At 37.5% G+C, this 13674-nt stretch overlaps 1 protein-coding gene across 1 annotated transcript in view; it reads right to left on the bottom strand.

Moving 5' to 3' along the window:
• The window catches only part of DNAH7 (dynein axonemal heavy chain 7), a 246777-nt gene that overhangs the window by 115608 nt on the left and 117495 nt on the right, over window positions 1–13674 (bottom strand). Inside the window, exons 31-34 of the mRNA XM_061203571.1 lie at window positions 12835–12984; window positions 4197–4379; window positions 3661–3837; window positions 747–878 (exon numbers count right to left, since the gene is read on the bottom strand). Coding sequence (XP_061059554.1) covers window positions 747–878; window positions 3661–3837; window positions 4197–4379; window positions 12835–12984 — 642 coding nt within the window. The remainder of the gene's footprint in view (window positions 1–746; window positions 879–3660; window positions 3838–4196; window positions 4380–12834; window positions 12985–13674) is intronic.

A 13674-nucleotide genomic window follows, 5' to 3' on the forward strand; every position in this document is an offset into this window, starting at 1 on the left:
CCTGTTTGATAGTTTTAAAATCAAATCCCCTTTTTAATGCCAGAGTTAAAACAGTCTTGACTATGCTCATAAAAGTTGTGAACTCTGGCTTCACACTATTCACCTACTCGTAGATTACTCACAGACTGTCTCTCTCTGGAAACTGTTTTAAATGAAACTAAAAATTTATTTCATAAAATATATGCAAAAAAGTGATTACATTAAAAGTGCTACTATTAGCCAATACATAATTTTTTTTATTAAAGAAGATTCAAGGTCTGTTGATAATTTATAGTTAAAACATTTATAGATTATATATTTTCTTGCTTTCATTTCAAATATATACTTATACTCAATACACATATATATTTTAAATATTTATATCTCATGAAAAAGGGGGAAAATTAAGGAGAAAAAGCAATGAATTATAATTTGGAGGTTGAAGGGGAGGTGAATCCTGTTGTCAATGGTCATTGACATTTTGAGGACTGATCATCTTCGAGACTGGCCAAATGACCCAAGGTAATCAGTAGCAGATCTGTGGGAATCATCGGGCTCCACCCAAACTTCATGATCCCACAGAACTGCCAGTCAAGGAGCTTTCCTACCAGCACCTGGCATTTGGGACCTGACTTTTTCCTCACTGTTCAGCTACCACCCATTGTCCAGACTCCAGTTCCGGGAAAAATGAGGTTAATTAATTAGGAAGCGTTGGGGAAAGCAGTGGATGTCTTTCTATTGCAAGACTCAAAGAGAAATGGACCTACCTCAAGTAAAGAATAAGTTTCTCGATCATTTCTCTCTCCTACTTTGACTTCATCAGCAAAGTCATTCATAAAACAGTCTATCAGATTCATTAGGGATCGGACTAAGTTTGTATCTGAAGTAGGAGATAATTCCTGAAAAATCAGAGAAAAAAAAGTCCATGCAACAATTTAAATGAAGCACTAATTGAAATAGTATCAACTAATTTTTACTGAACTCATTTAGTTCTAACAGCCATAGTATCTATGAAAAGGTACTATTATTATAATTCTAGTTTTATAGGAGGGGAAACTGAGGTACATATTAGTTCCCCAGAGTGAGGCAGCAATGGATGTCCCATCCAGGTGGCGTGTGCTCTTTTATCACTCTTATACTGATTCTCAAATTTAAAAAACTCACAGTTACAAGTTTAGTTAATTTAATCACAAACATAGATTCTATGTTATACCAATTTCATAAACCAAAACACTAAAAAAAAAAATCTTTCAGAGCAGGAAATTAATTTGCTTATCTAACATGTTCAATAAAGCAAGCCCATTTTAGAATATCTTTATAAGCCACAGCAGTACTCAGAGTAAACTCATTCTTATGAAATATATTTTTAAGTCTTGAAGAGCATAAAATGTTTCTGGAGTGCTGTAAATACTGTGCACTTTCTTTCTCTGGGTCTCACCATGAGAATTTATAAAATAGATAACGTTACAGTTCCTATAACCATGCAGCATACAGCAAGTTCTCAATAAACATTTGTCTTCTTCCCTCCAAGCTCTCTTCCATCCTTTAGAGTTGTATTGCTTCATGGTTAACATGTAAGAATTAACTCTGAAATGGACTCTCTGAAGATTAGAAGCAGCTGACTTGGTATTTGGCCACTGTCCCAGTAGAAGCAGGCAGAAGTGACAACTGAGTGTCTGATTAAGGACAGGGACTAACTGTTACTGCTGCAACCCTAAAATGCAAACAGTTGACTACTACAAATAAGACAGACGCGTATTACTACTTAGTAAATAACAGGCATTCATAATTTTTTTAAAAATTTATTTTATTGAAGTATAGTTGATTCACAATGTTGGGTTAGTTTCTGGTGTACAGCAAAGTGATTTAGTTATACATACATATGATAGTTTGCATCTGCTAATCCCAAATTCCCAATCTATCCCTCTCCTACCCGCCTCAGCATACACAGATCTGTTCTCTACAGGCATTCATAATTTCTTCAAGAAAGGACAAAAGTGCATAAGTACATTCCAGGAAGTTTATATTAAAAGTGATTTTTTAAAATTCTCATTACAAGAACAAAATTCTACGTATGACAGATATTAACTAGACTTTCTGTGGTGATCATTTCACAAAATATACAAATCATTATATTGTACACCTGAAACTAATATACTGTATGTCAATTATACCTCAATTAAAAAAAATTATTTTCCCCTATTTGCTATTGAAAAGATCAGTTCCAGTTATATGGAAAATCCATTTATTTGTAATACCTACCTTCTGTGACAATGCCAGGAGAGAAAAAACCCTATAGCTTATTTTATCTCAATTGATGCATATTTAATTGATTTTGAAACATGATTACTTCATATGTATAACATCCTCCGTTACAGCCAAGTTTCCTGAAACAGCAGCCTACACTCACCATCAAGTCAGTATCACCCACATTCCTAACCAACCGCCCTGAAGTACTCTTGCCTCTTCCCTCGAAGTGCTGGGGCCAGGGCTCCCTTACGATCTCTACTGCCAGATCCAAGGGACACATGCCAACCCTTTCCTTCCTTCACCTGACTCTCAGTAATTTCTGATAACACTGGCTACTTGCTACTCAAAACCTTCTCCCCGTTCCCTCTCTCTAAATTGCTGGTATACCCAGGATTCCAGCCTTTGCTCTTTTTTCTCTGGATTTGCCTTTAAGTAATCTTCATTACCGTGGTTTTAAATTCCTCTTTCCAAATCCGAACACTGAGACAAATACCTGCCTCAAACTTTTCTATTATATTTCCAACAGCAGGAGAAATACCAACCCTGTTTCCCTATATTTGATCCAGAGCAAAGTCATCCTAAAGGACCTTTGGTCCACATCTCCCAAAGCAGAAATTAAGCATCTTTCCCTACAGTTCCCAGCTGGAGGGTGTTTAAGAGCCTCCCTGGAATTCCATCAACTCTCAGAGGCAGGAGACATCCATGCTTCCAGAAATTCATGCTGTCATTTCTCTCCCTTCTACCTTTCCCCCATCTCATCCCCAGGGTGTACTAAAAGAAAGAAAAATGGATTTGTTTGCTTTAGGACCTCTTTCAATTCTTCTACCACAGGCTGGCTTCCCTTTCCGAATCCCAGTTTTATTAGCTATCCATAGTAATCCCTAAACAATTAGATGCACTCATGCTAAATATGGCAGATTTCTCATTTAGTATGTCTAAAAAGCAGTAATATGTGATTCTCCATGTGACCCACTATCCATTTCTTTGGAAGTCATAAACGAGGTTACTTTTTTCAATTGTCCTTTTTCTAATTATAAAATAATATATATTTATTCTAAAAGCTTTGGAAAATAAAGAAAAAATTCAAAATGAAAACTATTTTAAAAAACAACAGTCCATCAGAAATGAGAGAGAACTATTTAGAATATTTTCACCCAGGTGTGATTAGGTGGGACTTTGAGTTTGTTTTTTAAGAGAGAGAAGATCCACACATCTTCTCAAACCACAAGATGCTTCATTTAAAATATTTTTTGGAGAATTATGTTAATTAAAAATTTTAAACTTTAATAAGAAAAGAGTTTTTAGTCAAACTAGTTAAGAAATTATTTTAATATCTGGTAGTTGGCAATAAAAGTAGACATTAAAATGTATATATGGCTAATTTGGATTTTCCATTTATTTTTTAAATATTAAAATTTTCATCCCTCTTACCTTTGTATGCTTTCTAATAAATTCGACAGAAACAGGAACCATTCTGTCAAATAAGCCTATTATAAATTCCTTCTGAATAGTACTGATCACAGGAGGTAAAAGATTTATCCAAGACAACATCAGCGGTCTCCAGCCCAGCATATGAGGCTCCATGTAAATCATCCCACATCTGGAAACCTGGAAAAACAATCATTGTTTACCTCCAAGGAACTGCTTACAAAAGAAATATGACTTGATACATCTATTTCTTACAACCTTCAGAAAACTCTTGGGGAAAAAATAGCATACTTTTAGATAATTTCCTGACCTAAATTTTTGCGTACAACTTTACCAAATGGCCCTAGGCAAAGAGGAAAATATGCCTGACACTTATATTTGTCAAGGTATGTTGACAGACACGGCTGCTCTTGGAGAATCACAGATGGCTGTTAAAATGAATTCTATAAACACTTTTCATCTAGAGTCAAAGCTACTAAGCAATAAACGCATTTATAACATTTCAAATTTATAAGCAGATGTGAAAACTGAGAACTTACAGTGGCAGGAGAAGCAACTTCTAAATCCATTGGTTCAAAAATAAGACTCATTTGTGGCGACATTTGGATAATCTCCCCGCTCATCAGACATAGCTTTTTGTTGTCATCCAGCACAGTGTTCATATTCTCAATCCATACTGCATCTACTGGCCCATCAAAAACTAACCATTTCCTATCTGGTGTCTGGTTCATGCATACGGTGAATAAAGGACAAAAATGGTCATGGAAGGGAAATAGTTCAATAATATTATTTTACAACTTTAAAATGTAACCCCTAAAACTAATTTCACCATCAAAATGTAAAGGCATCTTTGGAATAAAGTGTGCATACGTGTGTGAATATATATATATTCACTAAAGAAGCCAATATATGCCATGGATGAGACAAATATATATAACATCTTAAGATTCCATCTTTTCCAATGTTTCTAAACTCATATATAACATGTTTTAGAGAGTATCATAAGTAAAACAAACATGTAATTGCCAGGGAAAACAATTTTCATTCAGACTGACTCTATAGAGATTCTATTTAGTGTTCATACAGATTAATTACTCTTGTGTGTTAAGTCAAATTTTTTGTTCCCCCCACTGAATGAATTAACACACATATCCTTCTTGGGCTGAACTGCCTCATGGTGGTACAGGGCATTAATATCAATATAACCTTCACAGTCCCACAATGAGAAACATGAAAAGATTTACATAGTGTCCAGAATATAGTAAATGTTCAACAAATATTAAAAAGTGGCGAGGTATTAGCCAGAGGGAGCAAAAACTGATTCTCTTCTCCAGATCCTTATGAAGCAGCCCTTCTGAGGACACAGATGATGCTTTGGTTCCCCTTCAGCAAATGTGAATTTGAGTTGAAGTAGTGAAGGATCTGAATGCACCTTAACACATTCTCAGCCCCTGTGACCAAAGGCATTAATCCACCAGACAGTGGGCCTATTGTTGGGTTCCCAGGCCTGCTCATCTTCGCTCTGAGAAACACTGCCCTATAATGGTGAGTTGTTGGGCTGTGCAGTCCGAAAGACCTCACTTTTAATCTGATTCTACTACTTCCCAGCTGTGTGACTTTGGGACAGCTACTTAACTTCCTTGAGACTCAGTATTTACGGGATGTAGCTTCGTGGAAAATATAATATATACTATGTAGCTAAGTGTAAAATGGGAGATATCTCATGATTATTTCTTTATAAATAATGTAACAGCATACATTATCTGGAGACTTCACATGTTAATCTGGGCCAGAGGACATCCACTGTGACAAGAAAGGATCTGAGACATCAAAGGATCTGGGACATCAATGGTCCCAGACCTCTGCCCGCCCCACCTGTGTCTCCTGATTACCTTTATCCAGTAAAGCTGGACACTGGGCAAGATCTCTGGCCCCTGAGAGCCAATCCTTACATGATTCATTGCTCAAGGCCCTTCAGGCAATAAAAGCAGAGTTGCAATTTGATGTTTTTCTGTTACTACACTGACTCATGACTGGCTGGTCCTTAAGTAGGTAGAGAGCACCAAATTTAGGAGGTATGGTAGTCAGAATAAAGGAAACATTTATATAAAAAAAGACTTAAAACAAATGTCTGTAGCCTAGGCCCCTTTTCCTGTAAGACTAGCCTTAGCAAGCTGTCTCCGTGTAATCACAGACCACGGAGAGCCTGCTAACATACGACAACCAAGTTAACATTTATTGGTCTGTGGACTCTTTTTTGTAACAGTGGGAAGCAGCCACTCAGTAGGGTAAGCCAGGAGTAGGTAAGTTCCCACTCCCCTTCCCAGCAGCCAGCAGCTGGCACACCCTTTTCCTCTTCTGCTTTCCACAGGCAGCCGATTCTCTTCCTAACACACTAAAGGGTAAGTGTTGGAATTTGTAAGACATCGTTTTATAAAGGTCTGCAATTTCCTCTCTAAGCACTGGAGTCCATCTAACAATTAGTGGGTGTGACACTGACAGCTAGCTGAGCAGCAGGGCGCAGGAAGAACGTTATTGAAGGATTGAAAGGATCATGTTATTCAGATGCTCTCCTTCCTGGGTCACTTAGCCTGGAAAAAGAAGATCAGAAATACTCTCCCCAGTCTTCTTTTCTTCTGCCCTCTCTTCTGTGCATACTGAGGAGAAGATGCCTGCCCTCATGGTCTCTGGCCTCTCTGCAGGCACTAACAGTGCTCTTCACAGAAACACTGCCAGACTATTCAGTAATGTGTTTTATTTATTTATATATTTTTAAACATCTTTATCAGAGTATAATTGCTTTACAATGTTGTGTTAGTTGCTGCTGTATAACAAAGTGAATCAGCTATACATATACATATATCCCCATATCTCCTCCCTCTTGCGTCTCCCTCCCACACTCCCTATCCCACCACTCTAGATGGTCACAAAGCACTGAGCTGATCTCCCTGTGTTATGTGGCTGCTTCCCACTAGCTATCTATTTTACATTTGGTACTATATATATGTCAATGCCAGTCTCTCACTTCGTCCCATCTTACCCTTCCCCCTCCCCATGCCCTCAAGTCCATTCTCTACGTCTGCGTCTTTATTCCTGTCCTGCCCCTAGGTCCTTCAGAACCTTTTTTTTTTTTTAGATTCCATGTATATGTGTTAGCATACAGTATTTGTTTTTCTCTTTCTGACATACTTCACTCTGTATGACAGTCTCTAGGTCCATCCACCTCACTACAGATAACACAATTTCGTTGCTTTTTACGGCTGAGTAATATTCCACTGTATACATGTGCTACATCTTCTTTATCCATTCATCTGTCGATGGGCATTTAGGTTGCTTCCATGACCTGGCTACTGTAAATAGTGCTGCAATGAACATTGGGGTGCATGTGTCTTTTTGAATTATGGTTTTCTCAGGGTATATGCCCAGTAGTGGGATTGCTGGATCATATGGTAATTCTATTTTTAGCTTTTTAAGGAACCTCCATACTGTTCTCCATAGTGGCTGTATCAATTTACATTCCCACAAACAGTGCAAGAGGGTTCCCTTTTCTCCACACCCTCTCCAGCATTTGTTGTTTGTAGATTTTCTGATGATGCCCATTCTAACTGGTGTGAGGTGATATCTCATTGTAGTTTTGATTTGTATTTCTCTAATAATTAGTGATGTTGAGCAGCTTTTCATGTGCTTCTTGGCCATCTGTATGTCTTCTCTGGAGAAATGTCTATGTAGGTCTTCTGCCCATTTTTGGATTGGGTTATTTGTTTTTTTAATATTGAGCTGCATGAGCTGTTTATATATTTTGGAGATTAATCCTTTGTCCATTGATTCATTTGCAAATATTTTCTCCCATTCTGAAGGTTGTCTTTTCGTCTTGTTTATGGTTTCCTTTGCTGTGCAAAAGCTTTTAAGTTTCATTAGGTCCCATTTGTTTATTTTTGTTTTTATTTCCATTACTCTAGGAGGTGGATCAAAAAAGATCTTGCTGTGATTTACATCAAAGAGTGTTCTTCCTATGTTTTCCTCTAAGAGTTTTATAGTATCTGGTCTTACATTTAGGTCTCAAATCCATTTTGAGTTTATTTTTGTGTATGGTGTTAGGGAGTGTTCTAACTTCATTCTTTTACATGTAGCTGTCCAGTCTTCCCAGTACCACTTATTGAAGAGACTGTCTTTTCTCCACTGTATATTCTTGCCTCCATTGTCAAAGATAAGGTGCCCATATGTGCATGGGTTTATCTCTGGGCTTTCTATCCTGTTCCATTGATCTAAATTTCTGTTTTTGTGCCAGTACCATACTGTCTCGATTACTGTAGCTTTGTAGTATAGTCTGAAGTGAGGGAGCCTGATTCCTCCAGCTCCATTTTTCTTTCTCAAGATTGCTTTGGCTATTTGGGGTCTTTTGTGTTTCCATACAAATTGTGAATTTTTTTGTTCTAGTTCTGTGAAAAATGCCATTGGTAGTTTGATAGGGATTGCATTGAATCTGTAGATTGCTTTGCGTAGTATACTCATTTTCACAATGTTGATTCTTCCAATCCAAGAACATGGTATATCTCTCCATCTGTTGATATCATCTTTAATTTCTTTCATCAGTGTCTTATAGTTTTCTGCATACAGGTCTTTTGTCTCCTTAGGTAGGTTTATTCCTAGGTATTTTATTCTTTTTGTTGCAATGGTAAACAGGAGTGTTTCCTTAATTTCTCTTTCAGATTGTTCATTATTAGTGTATAAGAATGCAAGAGATTTCTGTGCATTAATTCTGTATCCTGCTACTTTACCAAATTCATTGATTAGCTCTAGTAGTTTTCTGGTAGCATCTTTAGGATTCTCTATGTATAGTATCATGTCATCTGCAAACAGTGACATTATAACTTTTTCTTTCCTGATTTGGATTCCTTTCATTTCTTTTTCTTCTCTAATTGCTGTGGCTAAAACTTCAAAACTATGTTGAATAACAGTGGTGAGAGTGGGCAACCTTGTCTTGTTCCTGATCTTAGTGGAAATGGTTTCAGTTTTTCACCATTGAGAACGATGTTGGCTGTGGGTTTGTCATATATGGCCTTTATTATGTTGAGGTAAGTTCCCTCTATGCCTACTTTCTGGAGAGTTTTTATCATAAGTGGGTGTTGAATTCTGTCGAAAGCTTTTTCTGCATCTATTGAGATGATCGTACGGTTTTTATCCTTCAGTTTGTTAATATGGATTATCACATTGATTGATTTGGGTATACTGAAGAATCCTTGCATTCCTGGGATAAACCCCACTTGATCATGGCGCATGATCCTTTTAATGTGCTGCTGGATTCTGTTTGCTAGTATTTTGTTGAGGATTTTTGCATCTATGTTCATCAGAGATATTGGCCTGTAGTTTTCTTTTGTTGTGACATTTTTTCTGGTTTTGGTATCAGGGTGATGGTGGCCTCACAGAATGAGTTTGGGAGTGTTCTTCCCTCTGCTATATTTTGGAAGAGTTTGAGAAGGATGGGTGTTAGCTCTTCTCTAAATGTTTGATAGAATTCACCTGTGAAGCCATCTGATCCTGGGCTTTTGTTTGCTGCAATATTTTTAATCACAGTTTCAATTTCAGTGCTTGTGATTGGTCTGTTCATATTTTCTATTTCTTCCTGGTTCAGTCTCGGAAGGTTGTGCTTTGCTAAGAATCTGTCCATTTCTTCCAGGTTGTCCATTTTATTGGCATATAGTTGCTTGTAGTAATCTCTCATGATCCTTTTTATTTCTGCAGTGTCAGTTGTTACTTCTCTTTTTTCATTTCTAAGTCTGTTGATTTGAGTCTTCTCCATTTTTTTCTTGATGAGTCTGGCTAATAATGGTTTATCAATTTTGTTTATCTTTTCAAAGAACCAGCTTTTAGTTTTATTGATCTTTGCTATCGTTTCCTTCATTTCTTTTTCATTTATTTCAGATCTGATCTTTATGATTCCTTTCCTTCTGCTAACTTTGGGGTGTTTTTGTTCTTCTTTCTCTAATTGCTTTACTTGTAAGGTTAGGTTGTTTATTTGAGATGTTTCTTATTTCTTGAGGTAGGATTCTAGTGCTATAAACTTCCCTTTTAGACCTGCTTTTGCTGCATCCCATAGGTTTTTGGTCATCGTGTTTTCATTGTTATTTGTTTCTAGGTATATTTTGATTTCCTCTTTGATTTCTTCAGTGATCTCTTGGTTATTTAGTAGTGTATTGTTTAGCCTCCATATGTTTGTATTTTTTACAGATTTTTTTCCTGTAATTGATATCTAGTCTTATAGCATTATGGTCAGAGAAGATACTTGATACGACTTCAATTGTCTTAAATTTACCAAGGCTTGATTTGTGACCCAAGATATGATCTCTCCTGGAGAATGTTCCATGAGCACTTGAGAAGAAAGTGTATTCTGTTGTTTTTGGATGGAATGTCCTGTAAATGTCAATTAAGTCCACCTTGTTTAATGTATCATTTAAAGCTTGTGTTTCCTTATTTATTTTCATTTTGGATGATCTGTCCATTGGGGAAAGTGGGGTATTAAAGTCCCCTACTATGATTGTGTTACTATCAATTTCCCCTTTTATGGCTGCTAGCATTTGCCTTATGTATTGAGGTGCTCCTATGTTGAGTGCATAAATATTTACAATTGTTGTATCTTCTTCTTGGATTGATCCCTTGATCATTATGTAGTGTCCTTCTTGGTCTCTTGTAATAGTCTTTCTTTTAAAGACTATTTTGTCTGATATGAGAATTCCTACTCCAGCTTTCTTTTGATTTCCATTTGCATGGAATATCTTTTTCCATCCCCTCACTTTCAGTCTGTATGTATCCCTAGGTCTGAAGTGGGTCTCTTGTAGACAGCATATATATGGGTCTTGTTTTTGTATCCATTCAGCCAGTCTATGTCTTTTGGTTGGAGCATTTAATCCATTTATACTTAAGGTAGTTATGGACATGTACATTCCTATTACCATTTTCTTAATTGTTTTGGGTTTGTTATTGTAGGTCTTTTCCTTCTCTTGTGTTTCCTGCCTAGAGAAGTTCCTTTACCATTTGTTGTAAAGCTGGTTTGGTGGTGTTGAATTCTCTTAGCTTTTGCTTGTCTGTAAATCTGAATGAGATCCTTGCTGGGTAGAGTAACCTTGGTTGTAGGTTTTTCCCTTTCATCACTTTAAATATATCCTGCCACACCCTTCTGGCTTGCAGAGTTTCTGCTGAAAGATCAGCTGTTAACCTTATGGGGATTCCCTTGTATGTTATTTGTTGCTTTTCCCTTGCTGCCTTAAAAATATTTTCTTTGTATTTAATTTTTGATACTTTCATTAATCTGTGTCTCAGCATGTTTCTCCTTGGATTTATCCTGTATGGGACTCTCTGCACTTCCTGGACTTGATTGACTATTTCCTTTTCCATGTTACAGAAGTTTTCAACTATAATCTCTTCAAATATTTTCTCAGTCCCTTTCTTTTTCTCTTCTTCTTCTGGGACCCTTATAACTCGAATGTTGGTGCATTGGCCCAGAGGTCGCTGAGACTGTCCTGAATTCTTTTCATTCTTTTTTCCTTATTCTGCTCTGTGGTCGTTATTTCCACTATTTTATCTTCCAGGTCACTTATCCGTTCTTCTGTCTCAGTTATTCTGCTATTGATTCCTTCTAGAGAATTTTTCATTTCATTTATTGTGTTGTTTATCATTGTTTGTTTGCTCTTTAGTTCTTCTAGGTCCTTGTTAAATGTTTCTTGTATTTTCTCTATTCTATTTCCAAGATTTTGGATCATCTTAACTATCATTACTCTGAATTCTTTTTCAGGTGGACCGCCTATTTCCTCTTCATTTGTTTGGTCTGGTGGGTTTTTACCTTCCTCCTTCATCTGCTGTGTGTTTCTCTGTCTTCTCATTTTGCTTAACTTACTGTGTTTGAGGTCTCCTTTTCGCAGGCTGCAGGTTCGTAGTTCCCGCTGTTTTTGGTGTTGGCCCCCAGTGGGTAAGGTTGGTTCAGTGGGTTGTGTAGGCTTCCTGGTGGAGGGGACTAGTGCCTGTGTTCTGGTGGATGAGGCTGGATCTTGTCTTTCTGGTGAACAGGACCATGTCTGGTGGTAGTTTTGAGGTGTCTGTGACCTTATTATGATTTTAGGCAGCCTCTCTGCTAATGGGTGGGGTTGTGTTCCTGTCTTGTTAGTTGTTTGGCATGGGGTGCCCAGCACTGTAGCTTGCTGGTCGTTGAGTGGAGCTGGGTCTTAGTGTTGAGATGGAGATCTCTGGAAGAGCTTTCGCCACTTGATATTACGTGGAGCCAGGAGGTCTCTGGTGGACCAATACCCTGAATTTGGCTCTCCCACCTCAGAGGCTCAGGCCAGACACCTGGCCGGAGCACCAAGACCCTGTCAGCCACATGGCTCAGAAGAAAAGGGAGAAAAAAACAAAAAGAAAGGAAGAAAAATATATAAAATAAAATAAAGTTACTAAGATAAAAAAATTTTTTAAATATTAAAAATAAAGTAATAAAAAAAAGAAAGAAAGAAGAGAGCAACCAAACCAAAAAACAAATCCACCAATGATAACAAGCGTTAAAAACTATACTTAAAAATAAAAAACAAAAAACGGACAGACAGAACCCTAGGACAAATGGTAAAAGCAAATCATATGCCTGGCACAGTATTAGATGCTCAAGATACAGGAGTGAACAAGAGAGATGATGTACTTTGGCCTCCTGAAGTTTATATCCAGTTGTATTTATATCAAGCAGGGCATATAATTTCCTTGTCTCAATTCTCTCATCTGTGGAGGGAGAAGAGACAAGGCACCACTCCCCACCCACTGCGTTCGGGGGAAAGCGCTCTGCCTCCTCGGCCTCGCAAGGGCCTCGCCCCGGCACGTGTAGGGCGAGGGTGGCGTACCTAGTGCCCAGAGGCCTGTCTCCTTGCGGCATCTGGGAGGTAAAGGGGGGCCACTTTACCTCCCAGCGGGAAACTCAGCACCCCCGCCCGCAGCCGAGGAACCGGCAGTTTAAAGGCCATGGGCACATGGAGGCGAAGGACGCGGGGGCTTGGCTCAGACGCTGGCTGGGGCGGCGGCCGGCGCCTCAAGGATCCCAGCAATGTGTTTTAAATAAGTACCTTGAGCTACAAATACAAATGTTTACTTGAAACAACTGAAAAAATCATAACTCTCATAGCATTGAAAAGTGTTAGCACTTACCGATGAAGCAGCAAATGCTCTAAAACTGACAGCGAGGATCCCGTCGGACCACTCATGGGACACTAAATCAAACTGTCCATACAGCTGACCCATGGTGACAGACTTAGGATTTAAAACAGTAATCTGAACCTTGTTTTCTTCCATTAACCCCTTAATAGAAAAAAAAAGATTTATTTATTTAAAGGAATAAATAATACTGTTTTATTTATTTAAAAGAATAATACTCCAACTAATACTGTCATTATTCATGGAAAACATGACTGGGCATGTAGAAAATCCTAAAGATTCTACACAAAAACTACCAGAAGTAAAGAGTTCATTTAACAAGTCTGCAGCAAAGTCATTATACAAAAATAGATTGTATTTTCTATAATGCCAATGAACTGAAAAATAAAATTTAAAAATACCATTTACAATAGGATTTAAGAGCTCATAGGATACTTAGGAATAAAGTAGCAAATGTTGGTCAAAAGCATATAATATTTACTATTGATAGATTAACAGGTTACATGTTCTTTTCTGTTTTTCTTTACAAACCTTAAAAATGTTAACACCATTCTAAGCTCACTGGCATTACAAAAACAGGCTTTGGGCTGAAGTTGGCCCATGGGCTGTAACTGGTTGATTCTTACTATAAAACATTCTCTGAGATAAAATTAAATGATTTAAATATAGGCAAATATGTACCATTCTCAAGTTGTGAAAAAATTAATATTGGTAAGCTGATAGTTTCCACCAGAACCTTGAAAGCTGGTATATGGAATTAATGAGAGATGTTAATACCCTTGGGGCATAGGCTTTTTTAAGTTTTTAATTAATAGACTTTATTTTTTTAGAGTA

This window comes from Eubalaena glacialis, chromosome 1 (assembly GCF_028564815.1).
Source record: "Eubalaena glacialis isolate mEubGla1 chromosome 1, mEubGla1.1.hap2.+ XY, whole genome shotgun sequence".
Taxonomy (NCBI): domain Eukaryota; kingdom Metazoa; phylum Chordata; class Mammalia; order Artiodactyla; family Balaenidae; genus Eubalaena; species Eubalaena glacialis.